The 23,990-nt window shown below is 57.3% G+C and overlaps 1 protein-coding gene across 1 annotated transcript in view; it reads left to right on the forward strand.

Annotated features, from left to right (window-relative positions):
* The window catches only part of MLXIP (MLX interacting protein), a gene marked incomplete at its 5' end in the record, with an annotated part of 43,096 nt that extends 22,145 nt beyond the window's left edge, over window positions 1-20,951 (forward strand). The window contains 16 exons of the mRNA XM_063144309.1: window positions 2,200-2,306; window positions 3,176-3,261; window positions 3,530-3,619; window positions 4,109-4,150; window positions 5,842-5,986; window positions 7,629-7,712; window positions 8,757-8,854; window positions 9,419-10,037; window positions 11,194-11,315; window positions 11,418-11,601; window positions 12,524-12,627; window positions 13,200-13,301; window positions 13,621-13,748; window positions 14,564-14,687; window positions 16,782-16,911; window positions 17,348-20,951. Coding sequence (XP_063000379.1) covers window positions 2,200-2,306; window positions 3,176-3,261; window positions 3,530-3,619; window positions 4,109-4,150; window positions 5,842-5,986; window positions 7,629-7,712; window positions 8,757-8,854; window positions 9,419-10,037; window positions 11,194-11,315; window positions 11,418-11,601; window positions 12,524-12,627; window positions 13,200-13,301; window positions 13,621-13,748; window positions 14,564-14,687; window positions 16,782-16,911; window positions 17,348-17,469 — 2,287 coding nt within the window. The remainder of the gene's footprint in view (window positions 1-2,199; window positions 2,307-3,175; window positions 3,262-3,529; window positions 3,620-4,108; window positions 4,151-5,841; window positions 5,987-7,628; window positions 7,713-8,756; window positions 8,855-9,418; window positions 10,038-11,193; window positions 11,316-11,417; window positions 11,602-12,523; window positions 12,628-13,199; window positions 13,302-13,620; window positions 13,749-14,563; window positions 14,688-16,781; window positions 16,912-17,347) is intronic.
* Between the last annotated feature and the right edge of the window lie 3,039 nt (window positions 20,952-23,990).

The raw sequence follows: 23,990 nt of genomic DNA on the forward strand, positions 1-23,990 counted from the left end.
CTGTTTTACTCTGTACAGCACCATGTACATTGATGGTGCTATATAAATAATAATAATAATAATAATAATAATAATAACGAAGCGATGGGTGGGAGCCCTCACCCCTGGGCTGGTTGTTTTGAGGACAGAGGGAGGTTGGACTGCTGGCAGGGTCAGGTGCTTAGAAGACAGGGAGAGGAGCTGCAGCGGGTTCGTGCAATCCGTGCTGCCTGTGTCTCCCCTGCTCCGAGGGGCCCAGAGTGGTAGATGCATCAGAGCCAACGTGTAACGCCTTGGCACACGCTCCAGCTCGTCTCATGGCTCATGGTTTGGCAATAGATGTTCTGCTCTGTGAACCCCCCACTGCTGCCTGCAGTTCAGCAGAACCTGGGGGCTCTCTCTGTTCTCTCTCAGTTCGTGGAGCATTTGAGAGACTCTCTGACGTCAGTTAATTTTCTTTCACGGAAAACCACATCGCCAGTTTTCAATTGAGGCTTATAGTTCTGCTTGGGCTGAGAGGGTTCCCTCCTGTTCTTTTTAGTGGTCTTGAGCCGCCTCTGTCCCCTCTCTGTAGCAGTGCTTTGCCTGCTGGGTGAAATGACTGAGGGGTCACTTAGATCCATCCTGGTTCTCTTTCCCACATGCAGCCGTGACCTCTAAAGCCCTTTTGCCCAGAACGTTTCTTGTAAAACACAGCGCTGAGAGAGAGGCTTTAAACATGGCGCATCTCGTGCAGGGCCAGAGTTCATATTTCCCCCTGGCTTCTCCTCGGCGCTGCGTCTGATTCCGTATCGATGCCAAGCGGCAGGAATGAGCGGAAACTTCTGCAGCCATGTGCTTCACCCCCTCCCAGCGTAGGCAGGCTCCCAAGCCCTGCCAAACCTGGGAACTGTGTTGTTTTTATTTAATTTTCATTGCACAGGCTTCCTCAGGGCAGGGCCTCGAAGCGTTTTCTCTGACCTTCAGGGGAATCCCTGCGCAAGCACTCCGTGCAAGCCCCCTCCCCCGTGAGCCTTACCGGGACCACTCCCAGCATCCCTGGCCATGCTGCCTGGGGCTGATGGGGGCTGATGTCTGAAACACATCCTGCGAGGTGCCAGGCCAGGGACGGCTCCCCTGAAATATCCCCAACATATCTTCTCCCCCGCCCATAGTTCTGCATTGCAGGGGAGATGTGCTGTTGTGGTGGGGGAGCCAAACTACCCCCCCTCCTCAGGGAAACTTCTCCACCTCCATGGGCTCCCGTATGGAGAAGCCTCTGATGTGCTTCTAAAGAATCCTCTAGCATGGGTTGGGGACTGTGCGGCCCTCCAGATGTTTTGCCAGACTGCAACTCCCATCAGCCCCAGCCAGAGGTGAGGGACGTTGGGAGACGCCGTTCAGCAACATCTGCCCATTCCCCATCCTTGCTCTCTCAGGCATTTAGGATATTTACATCCCCCCCCCCATAACAACCCATCCTCGGGGCAGCTCCCACAGCATTCCCTGGGGGAGGAATAGCGGAAGCCCCCAGTTGGATCCCTGGGATCTCTTCCTCAAAGGTGTCTAAAAGTTTTGAATTGCAAGTTGCCTTGGGGGTACGTCTGGGCTTGAAATCTCCCATAGACACACCTCCGGCTGCAGGTGGGGGAAAGCCCCCCCCCCCCCCGGCTGTCTGCTTGAGGCCCTGGAGAGCCTCCGCCGCCACTGCCTCTCCTGGAAGCCAGCTCTGGGCTAGATGAGGCTGCCGCCTGGCAGCTTCCCATGGTCACGGGGCAAACGTCTGCTAAGCACTGGCCCAGAAGGTTCGGTTCACGTTCTCTGAATCTGGAGCCTGGCGTGGTGAGTGGAGGAAGGCGCGGAAGGCACATGTGGCTTCTTTAGGGCAGCAGATGGGCTTGCAGAGAGCCAGAGGTCTAAGCCTCTGTTGCTCGTCGTGAGGGTGGGGGCTCGCTGCAGGTGGAGCAGCGTCTGTCTAACAGCCCCCCCCTTCCCCAAGCGAGGCAGATAAGAGGTTTCGCTCCGTATCCAGCGCCAGAGCTTTTGACTCCACCAGTCACCACCTGCCTCCATCGGCTCGGCTCGTGGGCCTGGTCCGAATCGGAGCCAAGGCCTAGAAACTGGACGCTGGTTGGCCTTCAGAGCTGTTGGCCTGCGACGCGGTGCCCTCGCTCCGTTTGCGTTCGGAAAACGTGGTTTTATTTATTTCTAAAATCCTAGTTTTCTTCTGCTTTCTTGCAGTGGGAAGTTGGTTTCACCCAAGTGGAAGAATTTCAAAGGTCTGAAGCTTCAGTGCAGGGATAAAATCCGGCTCAACAACGCCATCTGGAGGGCCTGGTACATGCAATGTGAGCCACGCGTATTATCGGTGCATCCGCTTGGGACCTGCGCGGGGCTGTTGCTTGCTTTGAAAGATGCGGAACCGGCCTCTTTGTCCTTCCAGGGCCCCACAAAGCCTTAACAGCAATAGAAACACAAAGGCAGTTGAAAACCGCAATTGGGCGATGTTGCCGTAAACATGGCAAGGAAGATCACGAAGCCAGATAGGGTGGAAGCGGCAACGCTGTCTGTTGGCCCGAATGACCCCTGAAAGAGCAGAGTCTGACTCTGTCCTCTGAGCCCCATGAACAGCCGGGTGATCTGTGGTCCAGGTGCCAATGTGGAAAAGGCTCTGCCTCGCAGAACCCTGCCCCTGCCCCCGGGACATCAGAGGGAGCAGACCCAAGGAGGGGATCTCAGCTTAAAGTCTGGCTCACTCTGGGTTTGAGCCCCAGGAGGATTTTCCCCAGGATGAAATTGAGGGGTGTCCCGCTCCCCTTCCTTGTTCCCTGTTCTGTGGGTAGATTTGCTGCCTTTACTGCTTGTGCTGCTCTTTCGTTCAGTTCTTGTTTTAATTGCAAGTTGCTTTTCAATTAAATTAAATGTTTACAAAATAAAATTAAAGCGAGTGGTTGAAACAAAACAACCCAACATTTTCTCCCGTTTCGAATAAATGCGGGGCCTCTCTGGTCCATTCCTTTGCTTCTGCTTGTTTCTGTGAAGGCGCCTGGGGCAGGAAGTGCGCCCGTTTGGGAGGGCCCGCTCCTGATCCTGGGGTGGGGAACGAGAAAGCCAGCCCTGCTCTGCGGCTGACTTCGCACGGCCGTTAACGCCGACCTGACACGCTCCCTCCCGCCCTCGGAGAAATGCACCGCTAATGTTCCTGTTCTCGTTGCAGATTTGGAGAAGCGGAAGAACCCCGTATGCCATTTTGTGACGCCCCTGGACGGTTCCGTGGAGGTGGACGAGCACCGGCGCCCCGAGGTATGTCAGGCAGGGGCTTCAGAGTAGCGGCTGTGAGCGCACGTGCTTGTGAAGTGCCGCCTCCGGCATCCGAGGCCATCAGCCCGTGCGCACCAGTTGCTGGGGGCCGGGGGCGGGAGGGGGCGGTTGCGCCATGCCCTGCTTTGAGGGTCCCTGACCGGCAGCTGGCCGGCCCCTGTGTGAGCAGAGCGCTGGGCTAGACGGACTCTCGGCCTGACCCAGCCTCTCTCTCCCTCCTCCACCTGTTTTTTATTTTATTTGTTCTTAGGCGATTGCAGTCGGAGGAAACTATTGGAAACGGCGGATAGAAGTCGTTATCCGAGAATACCACAAGTGGAGAACCTACTTCAAGAAAAGGGTAATTCATGCCTGTTTGGGCACTGCCCCCAGGGCTTCGGCTGCAGGGCGGCATCGAAATGCAGCAAACAAGTACGGAAGGAAGGAAAGAGCGAATGACTCCGTCCCATCGCTTTGAATCAGATGATACGGAACAACACACGTTTGCTTATTTGTATATTTGCTTATTTTATGTGCATCCCGCCTTTCCACTAAAAATAGCGCCCAAGATAGTTCACAATAAAACACAGATAAAGCGTAACGTAATTAAAACCTAACCACGCCAGTTAAAACGCATCAGTAAAAACACACATTAAAAACGCATTGGCTGAGAATAAATTAATAAATCGTTGTTCCGATCTGTCCCTGTGAGAATTATAATCAAGCGTAGAACCCTTTGCTTCCTCCCACGAAGAATTCATCACTTAAATGGGAGCTTCAGAGAAGGCAAGAACTCTTGGGCCAGGTTGTAACTTCAGAGAAAAAATCCTTTTCTCTTTTCCTTCTCCAGTTGCAGAAACACAAAGATGAAGACCTGTCCAGCTTGGCTCAGGTAGGTTTTGTGTTTGCCTGTGTTTTGTCTGTTCTGGGGAAGGTCCCGAATGACCGCTCCTTTTCTTAGGAAGTCCAGGGCTGCCTTGGCTTGACTCAGGAGCTTGATCACGGAGCTTGCTACCTGAGGTGCTGCTGCAGGCCGTCACGTTCAGCTGTTTCCTTTCCTCCTCCCCAGAAAGATGACCAGCGCTCACCTCAGGTCTGGTCACCACACCGAAAAAAGGATATTATAGAGCTGGGAAAAGCGCAACTAGAAAAGGGCAACTAAAGTGATCCAGGGGCTGGAGCATCTCCCCTATGGGGGAAGGTTACGTGTGCTGGGATTGTTTAGCTTGGGAAAAAGGAGGCTCGGGGGAGACAGGAGAGAGGTGGACAAAATGATGCCTGGTGTGGAGAAGGTGGAGAGGGAGGCCTTTTTCTCCCTCTCTCAAAATACTAGAACCCAAGGGGGTCATGCCGTGAAGCTGATTGGTGGGAGAGCCAGGACAAATAAAAGGAAGGACTTCTTCGCACAGCACATAGTTAAATTATGGAACTCACGACCACAAGATGTAGTGAAGGCCACCAATCTGGATGGCTTTAAAAGGGGGTTGGATAAATTCCTGGAGGCAAAGGCTAGCCATGGCTACTAGCCCTGAGGGTTGCGTGCTATCTCCAGTATGTGTGGCAGTAGGCCTGTGTGCACCAGTTGCTGGGGCACATGGGGGGAGGGTGCTGTTGCACCACGTCCTGCCTTGTTGGTCCCTGGCCGATGGCTGGTTGGCCCCTGGGTGAACCGAGTGCTGGACTAGACGGACCCTCGGTCTGATTCCAGCCTCAGGGCTCCGTGCCACCACACCGGCTCCTGACCACCGGCCTGTCCGCGGACACTCCCTGCTCAAGCTAAGCGCCACCACGTGATGAGCCAGAGGTGAGGGACAAACACCACCTTTCTACAAACTATGTGGAGAAAGAAGGGGTTAAACAGGAATAATTCCAGGAATAAAATAATGCGCTGTGAATTAGAGGTGCTGATGGTGAATTAATGTCAGAACGGGTGTTATAGGTATATAACTGCAGATGATAAATGCCGAGGAGACACGTGAGATTTTTGTGGTAGTAAAACTGAATAAAAAAATATTTCAATGTTCACAGACTTTGTTTCATAATAAAACTTTTCAGACCCTTGTCAAAACCTCTCATCCAATCCTTCCTCTCTTCTCATACACGCTTTCCTTTCTCCCACACCTTCACTCTTGAACCTTCTTTATTATCAGGATTGTTTAATACACACCAACTGACTATCTGCACACTACATTCAAAAGACACCCCTCTTCACCCTGATCCTCTCATTCTCCCCTCGAACCAAAGTACTTTAAAAAATTTATTTATTTATTACATTTTTATACCACCCAATAGCCAAAGCTCTCTGGGTGGTTCACAAAAATTAAAACCATCATAAAACAACCAACAAGTTAAAAATACAAATACAAAATACAATATAAAAAGCACAAGCACACAAAAAACACACTTATCACCTAAGCCACTCCCTTATATATCCTACCCCCGCCCCCCCCCTAAGAGATTCAATCTCCCCCCACTCAGGTCAACATTCAAAACACAATAGACTTACAAATGCTAGACATACATGAGGGAACTGACTTGTGGGGTGTAACGCCACAGGCTCTTCTGGTGTCCTTATGTTTTCAGGAGACCTACAGCAGAGAGACCCCGGTCCCTATGGAGCTGGAATCCATCTTCAGCACAGACATCCTCATGTCGGAGATGTCGGACACCCTCTTCTCCACCCTGTCTTCTCACCAGCCAAACTCCTGGACCAGCCCCAGAGAGACAGGTGTGGGGCTGCTCTCTTGCCTGTGTCCTGGGGACGGCAGCCATGCCAGCGGGAGGAACTTTCCGCTTCTCACACCTTCTGTTTCTGCCAGTAGGGGAAAAGCCCCTTGCCCTTTCACATCCAAATGTGGGGCAAGGCGGCACCCAGGGCAGGCTCTTCCTGGAGGGGCTGTTGTTCGCCTCCCCCCAGGCCGTTCGCCTGTGGGGCGCTGCAAGGCCCCATTCTGTCCCCTGTGCGCTTTATCATCCACATGAGACTGCCAGGGAAGGAGGTTTGGGCCGACGTGTCTTTAGTGTGAGGAGGGAGGGTCCTGAGCTCCACCTCTCGTTTCCCCGGACGCGTCCCAGGGAGGCTGCAGAACTCGCGAAACAGGGTCTGGGGGCTGTTTTGGGGCGGGTGAGGGAAAGCGAGCTGAAACGGAAGCCAGGCAAGCCAGAAGTACTGCGGGTTGGGAAACCAGCTCCTTGGGCTGGCTGGAGGCTGGCCTCAGATGGCGCTGCACAGCCCCTCAAAGCTCAACTGCAGCCTGGGAGTCTTCCTGGACTCTGCACTCACTGGAGAAGCCCAGGCGGTTGCGTAGCTGCCCAGGAAAGCATTGACCAGCTCAGGGCTAAAGCTGGCATAGCAGCCCCTCTGGAGGGGGGCGGGCCTTGCCTCCGTGAGCCCCTCTGGAGGGGGCGGGCCTTGCCTCCGTGAGCCCCTCTGGAGGGGGCGGGCCTTGCCTCCGTGAGCCCCTCTGGAGGGGGCGGGCCTTGCCTCCGTGAGCCCCTCTGGAGAGGGCGGGCCTTGTCTCCGTGAGCCCCTCTGGGGAGGGAGGGCCTTGCCTCCGTGAGCCCCTCTGGGGAGGGCGGGCCTTGCCTCCGTGAGCCCCTCTGGAGGGGGCGGGCCTTGCCTCCGTGAGCCCCTCTGGAGGGGGCGGGCCTTGCCTCCGTGAGCCCCTCTGGAGGGGGCGGGCCTTGCCTCCGTGAGCCCCTCTGGAGAGGGCGGGCTTTGCCTCTGTGAGCGCCTCTGGAGAGGGCGGGCCTTGCCTCCGTGAGCCCCTCTGGAGAGGGCGGGCCTTGCCTCCGTGAGCTGTGCCCAGAGGGTGTCCAGGCAGGACTGCTGGAATGCACTGGGGCGGGGGCTGCCTTTGAAGAGGGTTCAGGAACATCAGCTGGTGCCGAATGCAGCTGAGCGTTGGTGGAACGAGGCGACTGTAGAACACCTCTGAGGCGCAAAGCTGCACTGGTTCCCAGCGTGTCTCCAGACCCAATTTAAAGTCCGACAAAGAGTCTCCTGCCCCTTAATGAACGTGCATCTTAAGAAGCGGGCTCTAGCTTGTGCTGATTGAGCCTTTCAGGTGCCCTCTGTGGACATGCTGCAAGAGACGGACACAGCTGCTCCTTGAAAATATATCCGCTACAGAGCAGTCATGTGGTTGGGTTCCGGCTTTAGGCTGGCCTGTGGTCCGAACCACTTCCTCGGTGCTGGCCCAGCCCAGCCCATCCTCTAGACCGCCAGCCGCTGGCGTTTGGGGCTCTCTTGACCCTGAGGGCTACCGGGCTGCCCTCTTTGCCTCCTCCGAGGGCTAGGAGGCTGGACCCAAGGACTTTGGAGGGCCCTTCCAACCCCGTGACCCTCTCTTGTCTTTGACATTTTCCAGCACACGTGGGGAATGCGGACATGATTCAGCCGGGGCTTTCTCCTCTCCAGCCAAACTGCATGGATACGTTTGACTTTTTCCAAGGTGAGAGAAACGGCCCACGCAAGCCCTCAGTTGAGCCCAGGGCGGTGCAGCCTCCCGCTTATGGGGGGACGCTGGTGAGCCTTCGGAACTGCTGCTCGGGGCTTGGTGGAGTTGAGCGAGGAGGCAGCTGGGTCTGCACACGCAGCAAAGTGGGGGTGGGGGTGGAGCGGACCGCACCACTTCAGGCTGCAGGGGTGGGGAGGTGCCCCTTCTAAATGCTGAGCCGCGTAAGGAACGCCTTGCAGGCGGAAGACAAGCAGATCGGGGAGAAGGGTTCTAGCTGCGCCCTTTGCTTCCTGTGCTTGCTTGCTTTTTGCACAGTGCCCTTAAATACAGTCCATTTCCAGTTATGGGCTCCCCCCAACCCCCCACCCCTCTGGCCCAGTTTTCACTGTGGGGCGGTAAACTTGTGTGTGGGCTGTACCACTTCAGGTTGCAGGCAGCCGTTCACAGGGCGAATGCTTCTCCCCCCGCCAAATCCCTCTGCGCGTTCTCGATTTCTGTGTGCAGAGGATTTTGTTGTTGCGGAGGCGTGAGCCCCCCACCTACAGCCTGACGTGGTACAGCCCAGCCACGGTCTTTCCACCTCAGTAAGGGATGGGGCCTCCCTTCGGCATGGTCTACATATGCAGTAGAACGAGCTGGTAGAAGGGTTTCATTGCCATCTTTATCTTGGGTTCAATGTTAACATGTTGTAAGCCCAGTTTTGGGGAAAAGAAGTTAGAAACATTGATAAATAATATTTATTAAGCTGTGTAGAATATTATGCATTTAAAAGGGCCCAGCAAACATTTATTGCACCACGCAATTTGAGAAGGGCCACCTTATGTCCGAGGAACATCTTGATTTATACACCAGCCTATTCCTTGTTTTATTTTTAGTGTTCCCAGCGCTTTTTCCCCTTCTGTTCTTTTATTTTTCTGGATGTGCCCTGAGAGCGCTCCCCTTTTTTGAAAGGGAGCCTGGCAAAGTGCCGCTATAGGATGAATAGGAGCCTCCAAAGGAGATGGTAACGCCTCCCTCCCTCCCTCCCTCTTTGCTCAGATTTGTTCTCGAACAACAGCTCCTCCGGCAGCTTCTTTGCCAACGTCACTCCTGCTTCCAATTCTGGCATGGCAGACGCTTGCAGTCACTCCTCCCAGGTGAGAACGGGGGCGGGGCGCAGCGCCAGAGCCCCAGCTTTGCACACAGAAGTTTCCCGGTTTGGTGCCTTCCAGGAAAGGCTCCAGCCTGAGGCGCTGGAGAGCCACAGCCAGGCGGTGATGACCAGGGCCTCAGGACCTTGGGTCCAGGCACTGACTCCAGCCCCCTTGGAGTCCCAGCCCAGCCCTCTGGGCTTCCCCAGGCAGCCACACACCCACCCTGCTTGAAGTCTCTCTGTGGGAGGTGAGCTTGCGGGGTGGGGGAGGTGACTCTAGCCTTCTGATCTGAATAGTGGTCACCTATGGTGAGTTACAAAAGCCTCCAGGTGATAAGACCAGGGACGTTTTTCTAACTTGAAAAAGTTAGGGGCATGTGTTTTCTTCCAGCCTTTCCGTATCCCACCAGTTATCAGTTACTGGGTTACACCTTTGACCTGCCCGTATTTGTCCAGAATCAGCTCTGAGTCCTGTTTCGCTGTCCTGGCTGGCTGCAGCTTGGTGGGGCTTCAGGGGTTCTGGACTACCAGCTGCCCCTGTTTAATGAGCCCACCGCTCTCTTTCCAGGCTTCGGACCTCTCTTTAGGGGCTTTGCACAACCCGCTCTCTGCAGGGAACTTCAGCCCCGGGCTGGTCGACGCCCCGGTGCCTGTCTCGCTCATTCCCACCGGAGACCACTGCCTCGGCCTGAGGAGCAGGGAGGCCTCGCTGCCACCCTCCGGCTTCCTGTCTGAGCCGTCTCTGAGCAGCCAGCCTCCGTTTCTGCCTGCGTTCCCAGCACAAGCCCTCCTTCCGCCGGACGTCCCGCCTCCGCGGACGCTGCTGCCTCTGAACCCGGGCCTGGCCTCCCCGGGGCCTGTATTTCCTCCTCCGGAGGCCCCGGAGTTCGGGCTCTGCCAGTCCTTGGTGATCACCCACATGGCCTCTTCCACGCCAACGCAGAACGTCCCCGCCACCGCCTTCAGCCACGGCCCGGCTGGCCTTCTAGCCACCCAGCAGCCGGCGAGAGGAGGCGTGCCTTGCAGCCTGGCCCTCCAGAGCCTCGTGGCGGAGCTGCAGCCGCGCCCGGCCTTCGCGCGCCCTGCGGCCAGCCCCAGGGCGAGGTGCAAGAAGCCGCAAAAGATTGTGCCTGGTCCGCAGCCAGACAGGGTCTCCTTGGTGCTGAACAACGCCTTCATCCCCCCAGGTGAGTGGCCCTGGAGCGCCGCTCTTTGCCCTGTCAGGTCGGGGGGGGGGGCTGGGCGGTGTCCGCGCTGCCTCCCTCTCCAAACGAGGAGCTCGTCAGGTGCGGGGTTGGGGGGCTGGCCAGGGATGCGGAGGTCTCTTTCTCTTCTGGGTGCAGCCCGGACCTTGCCGATGAAATGCCTGAGCTCTGGGAAAGCTCCCTCTAGCTCAAGCTCCCGCAGACACCGCCTGAGGGGAGCCCAAGGAGACGGGATGTGCCCAGGGATCATCGCCCTGCCGGATCAGAGCAAGGTGGGCCCAGACGGTGGAGCGCCCTCTTTGCCCCCTTGGGCATTCCTTTCGGGGCCCTTTGGCATGCGCTCACTCCCCGGCCTCTCCGGTCAGCAATGGCCATGCTGGCCTAGCTGGGCCAGTGTTCTGGCAGTATAAGGCAGGTGGCACCAACGCGGCGCGGTGGAAGAGCTGCATGAGGCCTTCTGACGGGTAGCATTAGGAGCCCTCCCTCTGGAAGAAGCACCCCTTGGTGGGACTCTTGGCTGTTGCTGCTGCGCTGGGCCATCTTGTCCCCAGGGAGGGGCCGTAGTTCAGGGGTACAGACCCCCCTTGCCTGCAGTTCAGACGGGGGCTGAGAAAGCCCTCTGCTGCGCCCAGCTGAGTCACGCGTCAGGGGCCGGCTGGGTCCAAGGGCCGCAGCAGGGAAGGGAGGCCGCCTTGTGTGGCCCTTCTGCTTTTAGCCAGGCCCCGCGGCAGGAGCACGCCTGACAGGGACCCTGCTGCCGCCCCCGTTTCTGGCAGAGAGGAGACGTTTGACAGGAATTGGGCTTTTCAGGAAAAATACTGGAATTGGACGATAGGTTTTTGCTTTTGGAAATGGCTCATTTCCCTTCTGCCTGCCTGCTTGCAGGGACCTTTGATTCCCCGTCTTGAACCCTTTTAAGTGGCAGCCGCTTGCGCTGAATGTCTGTGCCGGGGCCGGGGTTTCTCAACACTAGCCGGGCTGAAAAGCGAGGCCTCGTCCCTAACGGTGTGTTTGAAGTGCCCGACAGAAAACGCCCGCCTGGCTCTGCCCGCGGCTGCCGCTGCGCCCACGTCTTCCTGCCGGCTTCCTGCCTCCTTTTCCTCTCTCGGTTCCACCTTCCTTCCGCCGTGTCTTTCAGCAGCCTTCCAGGGGCAGTCCGGAGCAGTGATTGTGACGCCGGCGCCCTTGAAAAGGGACGGCCTGCTGGCCCCCCGGGTCTCCCAGCCCCACGTCGCCATTGCGCCATCTGGAATGGCCGGGGTAAGGAGCGCCTCTTCCGCCGTGGGCTTGCGAGGGGGGCAGGCGGGCGTGGGGGCTCTGGCAACACCCGCGGGCGTTGTCGTCTCTGCCTTTTGTTCCCAGGCGCCCCGAGCCACGGAATTCCGCGGCGGCATCCTGCTCAGCCCAGGCCCGCTTTGCCCCAGCCCCCGGGCGGCTCCGGCCACCGTGCCGCGCATTTTTTCTCCCGGCGCAATCCAAGAAGCCTTGGTGAAAAGCGAACAGCCCCACAGCGCTGCCTCCTCACAGGCCCCTTCGCCTTCGCTCGGTGAGTTGGAGAAACGCAGATCCCGGGGGCTTCCCTGGCAGCGTTCCCAGGGGCGTAGAGAGGGCTGGGGCCGGGGCCAAGGCTTTGCCTCAGGAGGCCGCGCGATTCTGCTCGGTCGCTTTTCTTTCCAGCCCCGGACTCGTTCTGCGGCGGTGCTTTGGGCAGCCTGGGAATGCCCCACGGGGGGTCGGGGGTCGGCAGCCGCGCTCCTCTCACTGGGGAGGCCCCCGTGGCGCAGAGCCCTCGGCTGCCGCGCCTCCTCGCAGGGTGGGCGGGGGCGGAAGTCAACGTCGGGTTGCCAGCCTCCGGTGCTCCGAGGTTCTCACGCTGCAGGCATATGCAAAGGGGCCAAAGCCAAGGTGTGACAGGAGGGGGAAGCCCTTTGCCTGCCCTCCCTCCCTCCCTCCCTCCCTCCCTCCCTTCCACATATCAGATTTCAGGACGGTGTACAATCTGGAACAAAAACCAAACACAAAAAAGGAAAGGAGACGGAAGGGTTCTAACGCTGCTCTGGCTCATCTCAATAACCAGATCAGCTAAATCGTGGGGGCGGGGGGCGTGCCTGTGTGCCGCTCTCACACACGCAGCGCCCTAAAGTGAGCAGAGGGCAGCCCAGGCCCAGCGGCTGTGAGCCCAGAAGCTGCCCTTTGGCCCAGCGCAGCCCTCCTCTGTCTGCTGGCAGAGGGGCTCTTTCCTAGCCCCAGGCCCCGAGAGAGCCGGGGCTGGCGACTCGTGCCTGAACACCCCCCCTCTCTCCCCACGGCCCGGTGCCTCCCTGCGCTTCAAGGTGGGGCCACGACGCCCCGTCCAGGAGTCCAGGCGTGGAGTCCGCAGAGAGGCTGCCGCTCGGCCTTTGCCCCGGACGTTGGCCCTGGGACCGACGGATGACCGGCCGGCCTGTGTTTTGTCCCGTTTCTCGCAGGCCGAGAGGGCCAGCTGTCGGAGCGGGCCTCGCCGTGCCCGTCGGAGCACAGCCTCGGGCCCCCGTCCCCAGCTGCAGCCCACCCTCAGATGGCGGCAGTGAAGGTGGGTGCTGGGCCCTTGGTCGGCTTGGGCTTGGGAGGGAGGGAGGGAGGGGGGCTGTTTCCAGAGCTGCTCCGCCTGCGTAGGAGCTTGTTTGTTTTCCTGAGGGCGGGAGGGGGCAGGTCCCGGCCTCCGGGAGCTCCTCTTCTAGAGGGAGACTGGGGGGTGGGGGGTGGGAGAGAGAGAGAAACGGAGGCAGGGGTGGATTCCAGGGAGGCGGACGGCGGCAGTAAGGCCGACTTGCCCAAGCTGCTGTCCCCGAGATGTGTTGAATTACAACTCCCAGCATCCCCGGGCCAGCTTGGGGAAGGCTGCAGGGCGGCACGGGCTCCAGGGTGTCCTTCAAAGGCCGGCCCCCTCGGGGCCTTCGCGTTGCCCCTCCCTGGCGGCCTCCGTCCTGTGCTCTGTCCTCGTGTGCTGGGGGCGACGGGATACACCGCTCCCCTGGCATTGCAGCGACACTCCGCTGTGCAGGGGAAAGGCCTACGTTTCACTGCCCCACGAATTCCGCCCCGTTGAGGCAGAGAGGCTGGAAGCAGGGAAGGGAGCCCAGGTCTTGTCTTCCGTTGGTGCAGAATCGCAGGATGAAGCATATTTCGGCCGAACAGAAGCGGAGGTTTAACATCAAGACCAGCTTCAGCACCCTCAACAGCTTGGTGCCGGCCAGCTCTAAGTCAGTAAGTTGCCTGATGGGAATCCACGCGTGGGGTTACTCCTCGGGGGGGGGTGTCCACCAAAGTGGACCCCCCTCTCCCCCCCCCCGGTCAGTGGTCCCTGGCTCGGCCTTCGCCTGGCCCCCGGGCTTCTGCCACCCGCCCTGGCCTTTGTATCCTCACGGCCCTGCTGGGGAGATGAGGCCCAGGGAGGGAGCAGGTGGCCCCGGGCCGCTCAGGGAGCTCCGTGGGGGAGTGGGGAGCCGGACCCAGCCCTCTCCCCCGTCGCTCTGGCCCTCAAGCCTACTGAGCTGGGTTTGGGCCCTGCTTGTGTCTGCTGCAGGTGAGCCACGCCCTCACGCTCCAGAAGACGGTGGAATACATTGCCAAGCTGCAGCAGGAGAGGTCCCAGGTGCAAGAGGAAGCCAGGCGCCTCCGGGAAGAAATCGAGGCGCTGAACGCTACCATCATGTGAGTGTTAAAAGCCCCCTTAGCCTGGGTGCTCTCTCTCTCTCTTCCTCTCTCGTGAGGGAGAAGTCCCCGGGGCCAGTCCTGGGTGTCTTTCTAGAGCATTTTCAGCCCCGTAGCTCCTAGACACACAAGCCAGTGAGAATAATAGTAAACCAAGAGACACTTAAGTGAACCAAGTAAACCAAGAATCCTGGAACTGTCAGGGGCATGTTGAAGTCCCAGTAGCCCTGTTTCTGCAGGAGTTCAACTGGTTCCCAGTACACCCCCCCAGTAAATGTGCTCAGGTACACGGCCGTCACGTGCGAGGCCTGGTGGGGCACAGGGCTCCTTTCCGTTTTGGATCAGAGCAAAGTCTGATGGATACCAGCGTTCCGCTTGCGGTGACGGCCGGCTGGCCGGCTGCTTCTGAGAAACAGCCCAGCAGGGGAGGCGGGTGGCCAGAGGCCCCTGCCCTGCCGTTTGCCCCCAGGATCGGGTCTCCGCTGGTTCTCTGCCACCTGAGAGCTGTAAGGCGACACGTTGAATGTCACTGGGACCGTTGGGGGACGGTTTCGCCAGGGATCCCCCTCTAACCTGGTGGGCTCCAGCCATGTGCCAGGTGGGCCTTGATGCCCGGCTCGAGGTTTGGCCGTGTGCGCTAAATGGGGCGGGGAGGCTGGAGGCTCCCGGGGGCCACAAGGAAGGCGCCCCTCCCTGAAGCTCCCGGGCTCTGTGGTCTTTGGCCTGGCTGCGTCCCCTTCAGTCTTCCAGGGAAGCTGCCTCCTTCTCCCGGGAGAGGCAACGACGTTGCGCTCTGCTCTTCCCTTCCCCGCCAGTTCTTGCCAGCAGCAGCTCCCTGCTACAGGGGTGCCCATCACGCGGCAGCGCTTCGACCAGATGCGGAGCATGTTTGAGGAGTACGTCAAGAGCCGGACCCTGCAGAATTGGAAGTTCTGGATCGTATCCCTTTCTTGTGGGCGTCCGCCAGGCGGCGGGGGGAGGAGACGCCGCGTCCCGCTCGCTTTGCCGGGTCTTCCGTGCCGCACGCGCTCCCCTGGGGCCGCTCCGTTTCACCCTGGGGAAGGGGCAGAGGCCTTCCCCGCTGAGGCTGCCTGTGTGGCCCACAGAGGCTCGGGCGCCGTCCTCAGCGCCCCACTGCTGGAGGCCAGCGGGGAGAGGGAAGCCCAAGCTGCCTCCAGGGCCAGCGGCACGCTAAGGGGGCTCACCGACCCTCCCAGGCAAACGGTCCAGCCCAGGTAGCCCCCCCCCCCCGGCGTTTCAGAATTCAGCTCCCAGCACTCCTGGCCATTGGCCGTACTGCCAGGGGCTTCTGGGAGTTGAAGCTGGAAACATCGGGGCGGGGGTGCTCCCTCCTGCCCTGCCCAGCCCTGCTGCTTTCTCCCGGCTCAGGCTCTTGCTCCCTCCAGCTCCGCCTTAGGAACGCAGGAAGTTGCCTGTCTGGCCCGGGATTGTCCACCCGGCCTGGCAGCCCCGTTCCTCCAGGGTGCCTTTTCCACCAACGGAGACCCTTTAACGGCAGCTGCCGAGGGTTGAGCCCGGGGCCTTCCGCCTGGGAAGCTGTGCCCCCTCCCAGGGAGACCCACGCCCTCCCTTTGGGCATTGGAAGAGCTGCCCCCGGGTCCACCTTGCCCAGCATTCCGGCTTGCTGTGTTGGCACTCCGGTGTCGGGTGTCGTTTGGAAGTGAGCGCACTTCCGCAGGAAGGCAGTTCTGTTCTAGTTTGGGGATTAGCAGTTGAACTGTGAGCTGTGCGACCAGGCTGCCTCCCCCCCCCCCCACAGATGGGCACAGACCCACACGCCTCGAACCTCATGGTCACAGCAGGAGCCACCCTCTCAGCTTTGGGGGCGTACGACGGCTCCCAGGAACAGTTCAAGTTATTTTCTGGTGAGAAACGGAACGGGATGTAGACCACTAGTGTCCAGGGTGGGTGGGGGACGCCCGCCGTCCTGGAAGTAGTGAAGGCCGCTTGCGTCCTCAAGGAGTGGCCCTCCAGAGATCAGCCTGATCCGGCGTGCTCCCTGGGTGCAGAATTCCTGTTGAAGTGCCAGAGGGTGGGGGCTGCGTCAGCGGGAGAAGCCGCTCATCGGAAGCCTTGACGCCCTCGTGCGACACGGTGGAGGGACGGGCGGGGAGCCTCCGAGTGCCGAGTGCTCGTTTCCTGTGGTTTCTATCAGAGGCTGCTCTGACAGGGACGGAGCGTTTTTCTTCTCTTCTTGTTTCGTTTTAAGGCTTTGCTCATGCCCCGGCCCAGACGCAGGGCAGCGCATGCCTTGAATGTCCCGGTGGTGATGGCGGGGCAGGGAGGCCTCTGCCGCTGCCCTTGGCGGGCACCTCTGGCTTTCCGTTACCCCAGGAGGGCTGTTCCTTTTGGCCCGGCTGCTTGGACAGCTGAAGCAAGACTCCCTAAAAAGCCCGTGGAGGGAGATTTCTGCCTACTCTGCCCTGAGAACATGCTGGGAAGGTCCTGGCTGGAATTGGCCTGGGGCTCCTCGCAGCCAGCGTTCAGCGGGCGGCTGCGCGCCACACGAGTGGGGGCCTCCCTCCGTCGGCTGCTGCCCCTGCGTGTGGGCGCGCCATGGGCCAGCCGTCACTCGATCGCGCTGCCCTTCGTGAACATGCCTCACCCTCCCTAAAAGCCCTAGAACTGCTGCTGTGAATCCCGTGGGTTTAAATTCTGCGTGACCTCAGCACCTTTCCAGAAAGGCAAGTAGGACGTGGTGGCGCCCCAGGGACGCCACAGCTGGGAAAGAAGCCAGCGTGGCCTCTAACACAGACGGTGCTGCCGTTGATAAAGAGCTCGCCCTCCTTCTCACGGCCCTGGAGAATGTCCTGGAAATGCCGAGGCCTTGCCAGTGCCCATCCAGCACTGCCCCCTCCCCACCTCCTTTCTCGCGAAGCGGCAGCCGTTCCTGCCCCCTCCCCGGATGACGGGCGCTCTGGAACGGGCCCCGCCATGCCTCCTCCCGGCTGCCTGCCCTGCAGCCTCTCGGGGCGTGTTTGTTTCCCCCTTAACTCTCGCATCGCCGTGCAGTTCAGCATCATCGTCAATCCCTTGTTCGAAACGTTCAACGGGATGGTGTCCACCACCAGCCTGGAGGAGCTGCAGCAGACGGCCCTGGCGTGGGTGGATCAGCACTGCTCCCTGCCCGTCCTCCGGCCGAGTGAGTCTGGGCGGGGCGGTCTGGGCAGACGTCCTGGGGGTGGCTTCAGCCTAAGGGGGGTCGAGGTCCAGGACAGGTCTGCACTGGGCGGGGGCGGGGGGGCAGCGCTCTTATGCTGCGGCGGCCATCCTGGGGTCAACCTTCCCTACGGCTTGAGAAAGATCCTGTGCCCAGCTGGCTGAGGGATCCTGGGGCCCTGTCATCCAGCACACCCGGAGGGCCCCGGAATGGAGGAAGGCTGGGGGAAAGCCAGTCCCGTTGCCCCCCAGGCGTTGGGCCGCAGCGCCCACCCTCCTCCGCCAGCACGGCCGCTGTCCCTCTGCGCTGGCCTGGCTGGACGCCCGCCGCAAGTGCCTGTGAGCCGAGGGGGCTCCGCGGGGCTCCCAGAGTAACCCGGGCTCTTTGCTCTTTGCCCCTCTCCTCGCCCGCCCCCCAGTGGTGCTGAGCACCCTCCGGCAGTTGAGCACGACCACCTCCGTCCTGACCGACCCGTCGCGCTTGCGAGAACAAGCCATCGAGGCCGTGAGCCAGCTCAACAAAGACGCCGGAGGACCCTAACCAAAGACGAGCGGCGTGGCCGCCTCCTCCCGCCACGGCGCTCACGGGGACCCGGGCGCCCCCTTGTGGCGGGGGTGCCTCCCAGGGTGTGCGGGGCCTTGGAAGGCCACCAAGGGACCGTCCTTGGGCGCCCTCAGGTGGGGAGGCCGACTCAGGTAACTCCGCAGGGCCAGAGACCTGCCGCACTCCGTCAAGGCGACGCGGAGAGATCTATGCAGCGCTCTCGTTTCCCCGCCACCTGACCTCAGGCACCGAGACTCACGGAGAGCTATGGAGATGGCCGCAAGGGCCCCGGGCGCTCACCGGGAAACGCACCCCCCCTCGCTTTCACGAGATCGGTGACGCTTTTAATTTGATGCAATTGCGGAGTTTGGGGTCTCGTAGTCGAAGGCCAGGATCCAAAGAGCGGGGCGTCTGCGCGATAGTCAGCCCCCTCCTGGAATGGATTGCAGATGCCCCCAGCAATCCGTGAAGGGGCCTTGGGGAGGGGGGCACGGGGGCCACTTCCCCTCCGCCCCCGCGTCCCAAAAGCCAGCAAGTGCTTGCAAGCCTTCTGGTGCGCCAGAAGTAGCTCTTTGGATCCTCGCCGACGCCTAGAGTGGGACGTACCTCACTGAAGGAGAAAAGGGAACCTTTCCTCAACGGCACAAAAGCGCGCTAAACACGTAAGGGCTGCAATAAGTAAGCGCGGTGGATTCCCGTGGGATATACCCCTGAGTAGACATGCGCGGGGTTGTGCTGCAACCTCGTGGGCCGGCTCATTTGTTCGTTTTAAATCGGGATGTATTTTATTAGCTTTAGTTTTGTAGCATTTCCGTAGCTCATGTTTGCGTTCCCCCCCCCCGGCCCCTCCCACCACTGATTTCTAGTGGCTAAATCAAGACATTTTGGCAGACGTGTAAAGAGTGGCTTTTGAATTAAACTGGGCTTCAGTTTCTGCTTAAGTAGAAGCCTCTAGGTTGGTGGTTCTTGCGTGTTGTAAACAGCCTCGCAGATAAACCTGCAACTCCGCAGCAGCCTGGCTGCCTGCCTGCCCCCTCAGGCCTACTGTATACTGGCATGCTGACGGCGTGAGAGAAAACGGTGGACTCTTCCGAAACAACATTTCCCTGCCTGGTCGCCCACCGTGGAGATTTGTTCGTCGTAGATGAGCAGCGGTGGTTTCCAAGCCCATGTTGCGCAGCTCCTGGTTGAAACGCTGCACAAACCGTTGCCGCGGTTGGTGCCGCAGGACAGATGTGGGCTGGTTTTGTAACGTTAGAAAAATTGTCCGGGCAATACGGCCGCTTTGAGCTCTCTGGGTGGCCCTTTCTGACTCCACCCCGTTCCACCATGGTGCTCCCTTCGTGCCTTAGTCAGGGGACTGCCTCAGACTCTTGTAAACGTTGACCAAGGTGCCGACCGAAGCCTTCGCCACGGCCAAGGCCAGCGGAGGGAATTGGCGCACAAGGAGAGCTTCCGGGCGTGGGATGCCAGGGCTTGCTCCTGATCCCTTCAGCTGTAGTTCAGGGACGGGCCAGGCTCAGCGCCCCGGTAGCTTCCTCCTGAGTCTCAGATACACGCTGCCGAATGGTCTTCTAAGTAGGGCTTTCGCTCAATTTAAAGAGACCGTTGTCAAACGGTTGTACTTGGGTTAGCTGATTTAATTGATTACATTACGACAATGGAACCAGTTACTTGGGGAGGTGGTGGGCTCTCCCACACTCGAGGCCTTCAAGAGGCAGCTGGACAAGCATCTGTCGAGGATGCTTTAGGGTGGATTCCTGCATTGAGCAGGGGGTTGGACTCGATGGCCTTATAGGCTCCCTTCCAACTCTATGATTCTATGATTTGCCTATGAGTGAATCTGTCGTTCTGGAGGAGGACAGCATTTCCACACACCCCAGGACATCTACATGTGTCATCCCAGGAATTGTCTTAGAAGAGGCAATTCGGAACGGTGTGGCTGAGAGAATGGAGCCACGGCTCTTCAGGTGATGCTTTCCGGCTGCTGTTTTGAGAAGTCCTGGCATTCAGATATATTTACCTGAATAATCAGTGCAATTTTTTTTTACCTGTCAAAAGGTGTGTGGTCCCCCCCCAGTTGGTTTAATCTAACCCATTCATTGATCAAACAATGCAGCCATGTTATAAATATCTGTGAATTTTATAAAATTACAGTGCAAATGCAGCACAGATATCGTCCCCCTTCCTATTTTCGGCCCTATTTCGGCTTGATCTGGCTTACTTCTTTTTTAGAGTAGTAAAGTGTGTGTGTGCGTGAGAGAGAGAGAGAGAGAATGAGAGGGAAAAAGAGAGAGAATGAATGAATGCCAGTGTGTGGCTGTGATTCAAGCTTTTGCTGTGAATCAAACTTATTTCCTCACATTTAACTCCTCAAGCGGTGTTTGATCTGGAGAGAGGTGGGCCTTGCCAGAGGGGTGAGTGGTCCGGGGCTCCCCCCTTTCACTCCTTGGGGCTCATCAGCAGCTGTTCATGGCTGTTTCTTAATTGGCTTCGCATTTGCAAGAGGCCAGGCCAGGGGGCTCAATGTTCCCTCCCTGGAACCTCCTTGGGTGTGACAGGCGCTGTGCGGACGTCTGTCGAACTCCGACTTTCTCAGGTCCCTCTTCCCAGAGGCATCTGGCTGGCCATGCTCTTGGCCTGATCCAGCAGGGCTTTTCTTCCGTTCCGTTCTGAGCAAACCTGCGCAGGAGTAAACCTGTTGGACATATGAAGTGCTTGGCGATAAGCTACCCTGAAACACTGTGGGACATTTTTGCAACTTGAAAGACACAAGAAGGGGGAGGGGGAGGATTCCCTGAAAGTGAACATTTGCCTGCCCAACACACATCCAGTCGCATGGCGTCTCCCTTCGCTTTGGGGAAGGTCTCTCAGGATCCGCAGCCTTCTCAAGCCAGGGCCTCGCCCTTGCAGGGGTTTCCCTCTGCCTGCCTTTGCGCGCGAGCGTCATCTGAGCCTGAACCTCTTTGTTTCTCCCTGAAGTACCGTCAGCATTTTTATCAGCCGTGAACAGAGAAGGGTCTGACTAGCAAGCAGGCCAGGTCCTGCGCGGCTTTGGGAAGTTGCCCGTGACGCACGGAGGTTGGTTTCGACATGATTGTTCCACGATCGGTTGCTTTGGGGCTGATTTGAATCTGAACTACACCCATAAATACACGTTTTGCTTTAAGAAATGAAATGTTGAGTTATGTATAGTTCTTCAATCACTGTTTGGGCAAAATGTGCTTCTTTTGCAACTGCAAATGATAAAACTTGCATAATTCATTAGTTTTACTTCACTGTTTTTTAAAGAATGTAACAAGCTTTCGAAGGTCGAGGCCTTGGAGACCTTGTCCTTCATTGCAGCCTTGTTATTTCTTTACTATCGTACGAAAAGGGTGCTCTGTGGCGTCCTCTTGGATGGCTCTCTTTCAACAATGCAATTGCATTTTTCTTTTTTTACAATTACAACCAAAATAAAGACTATTTTTTTGGAAGAAGCCCCAGCCTGAAATGTGTGTGTTTGTGTTCAGTAAGGGCCCCTTGCTGCTTTTGAACCCAAGACTCTCTGGGGCGGCACACCCTGCTGAGACTTGTGCCCTGCTCTAGCCTAGGCATTCAGGAACTGGCAAGTGTAGAAAGACACTTGCCCCAAGCCAGGCCGGCCCTACCATTAAGCAGAGCGAGGCGGCTGCCTTAGGTGGCACGGAAGGACCGAGCTGTTTGTGTCCTGCAGCTGGCCAGGTCAGCCTCTGCGTATTGAAAGGGTGGGTACCATTTTGCCCTTGCCATGGGCAGCAGCAAAGGGTCTTGGGCCACTCCTGGTCTCATGCGGTTAAGATACTAAAATACAACATGGAATCATGACAGTTGTCCCTTGCTCTGCTGAACCCGAACCAGCTCAAAGAGGACATCTTGCAAACTTTCCAGAAAATGCTTGGGGCTTGGATTGCGGCACTGACCTCAACACTCCTCTGACCACACCTCCTGGGGTAAAAATGGGTGTGTCTGAACTTTGTGACTTGAGCTACCTTCTCTCTTCTCGGAGACTAAGAATCTCAAGCACTGTGTAAACAATTTGGGCCCCACGGGGAAGTATTGCAACCATTGGCCCAACGGGGCTTCCGCACTTCTAAAAATGATACGAAATGAGCAGAAACGCTCGTTTCCGGAATGGAGGGCGTCAGCGGAGCTCGCAGAAGGGGGCGCTCTGGTGGCCTGTCCTGATCCGGAAACGAGTGCTTCTGCAGGGTATTTTCAGAAGCAGAAAAGCCCCGCGGTGCCGGCAGTTGCTCCCGCGAGCACAACAAAACCAGTGGAAAGGGAGCAGCACCCTCAGATGCTGCCCAATACGTTCAGCAGTGAAGGAACGAGTTGCCAAGAGAAGGGGGAGTTGCCAGGATTTCAAGAAGGGGGTGGGCAGGTGACGGGTGCTGAAGCGCACAACCTCTGGGATGGAACCTCTACTTGCAGTAAATCTGAGGTGGCAGCTTGGAAGGACCTCTGAAAGGCCACTCGAGGGATTTCCATCGTGCCCTTCGCAATTGCCTTAGGGTGGCTTCTGAAATATGCAAGTATAAGGTAAAACCCACAACTGAACAACTGTATTGATAAAGCATTTAAAAAGACACACGCAACAACTCCCGCATCTCATATAATTCTGTTCCAGGCCTCCGAAATCAGGATGGACTTTGCGAAGTGCCTAAAAGATCGTAAAGAATATCTAGGGGAAGTTCCGTAATTTGGGTGCCACCGCACAAAAGACTCTTGTTTGTGTTACTTAGTTTATTCTATATTTTCACAACTGTGTCTGGGAGCCAGGGTGATGCTTGGTCTTTCTGCCAGCGACATTTCTCGGGCTGCCTCTGATAACCCTTATTTTTTGTAAGTGCCGGTGGTGGTGATGTGCGAACTGTAAAAGTTGATCCACTGGAGTTTTTCCAGCTCAATAAATCTACCGGGTCTTTGGAGGCTCAGTCGCTAAGGTTGATCATGTTCAGGTAAAGGAAAATCTATATGGTATAGCCCTTCACAAAACCCATGTGAAGAACGGCAGGATGGAACGCTCCCCAACGTCAAAGGGACGCAGCCTGGCTTTTGCCCTGGCGTTGCTATATACACGCACACATCTGTACATACATTACCATCACTGAAACGGTACAGTTCCAAGAGGTCTGCGTGACGAGCTTCCTCCACCCCCTGAAAGTATAAATGGGTTTCCACAACTACTAAAAAAAATGCTGCCCTTTTTTCCTTCCCTTTCAAACTTTTCTGAACTACTGTTTGTACTCAGATCTAAGAAATCATTTCCAATCTTGAAGGTGGCAGCAACCACATTTTCCCTTGTCAAGGCAAGGACTAATCTTGCTGAAACAATTCTTAGTAACGTAATCAGAATAATGAACTCAACTCCCCAAAGCTTGTAGTAGCAATGATGTGTGTGTACACACACACACACACACACACACACACACACACACACACACACATATCTCAGGTCAATACCACAGTACCCAATGCAAGTAGGTTGCTCATAGCAGAACTGCTAACCAGATAAAGACAGAATGAAAAAACCCACATTTCCTGTTCATAGAGATAATATTGTAAAGGCTTATTACAAGAAATAAATCACGATTACAAAGAACGTGTAACTTTCAGAGGAGCTTCCATGAGTGGGTTGCAACAGAGACAACCAAGAGTTTGAAAGCTCACAGATCGACACCTAATAATAAGTCAAGATTTATGGCATGGAAACTTACTTAAGATTTGTGAAATGACGAGGGCTGTGTCCTTCCTTCAGTGAATCAGAACAGCTCTTGACCGATATGGGAGAGTCACTTAAAAGGCTATGTAAATTTTAGGAAAAAAATAATACGAGATGTTTGCATTTAACACTGAAAGTAAGTTTTTAAGCGTTTTTGTTGGAGATGTGGTTAGCGACGATGTCTCTGGCATGTGTGGTGGTGGGGCGCTCTCCTGCCTTACAACATAGCGGCTTCTCCCTCCCTGCCCAACAGATAACTGGGGAATGGACAAATCTCTCTTGCGGGAGGTCCAGTGGGGTTATTTATTTATTTATTGCATTTATACCCTGCCTTTTTCCCTCCCAAGGAACCCAAGGCAGCATACATAGGCCTCCTTTCCATTTTATCCTCACAACAACCCTGTGAGGTAGGCTGGGCTGAGAGTCTGTGACTGGCCCAAAGTCACCCAGTGGATTTCCATGGCCGAGTGGGGACTAGAACCCGGATCTCCCGACTCCCAGTCCAACACTTTAGCCACTAGTAGAGCCAGGGCTCCCAGAGATGAAGCCAGGCAGTTTTGTAGTCACCCAGAGACTGACATCATGGGCCACCTGCCTCACACTTCCTTCTGGGCCCAACTGCAACCCTTACAGTAGCGGGGCGGAAGGATTTTGCACCAACAATATGTTGCTCCTTGTTGCAATGCAAAGTATTCTGAGGGTGGCTTGGTTTTGAATGGGCCATCAAGACCCATGAGATTTACAACAGACTTGACCCTCCTGGTGCTAGAATGGT

Source organism: Elgaria multicarinata, chromosome 18, assembly GCF_023053635.1.
Source record: "Elgaria multicarinata webbii isolate HBS135686 ecotype San Diego chromosome 18, rElgMul1.1.pri, whole genome shotgun sequence".
NCBI lineage: Eukaryota > Metazoa > Chordata > Lepidosauria > Squamata > Anguidae > Elgaria > Elgaria multicarinata.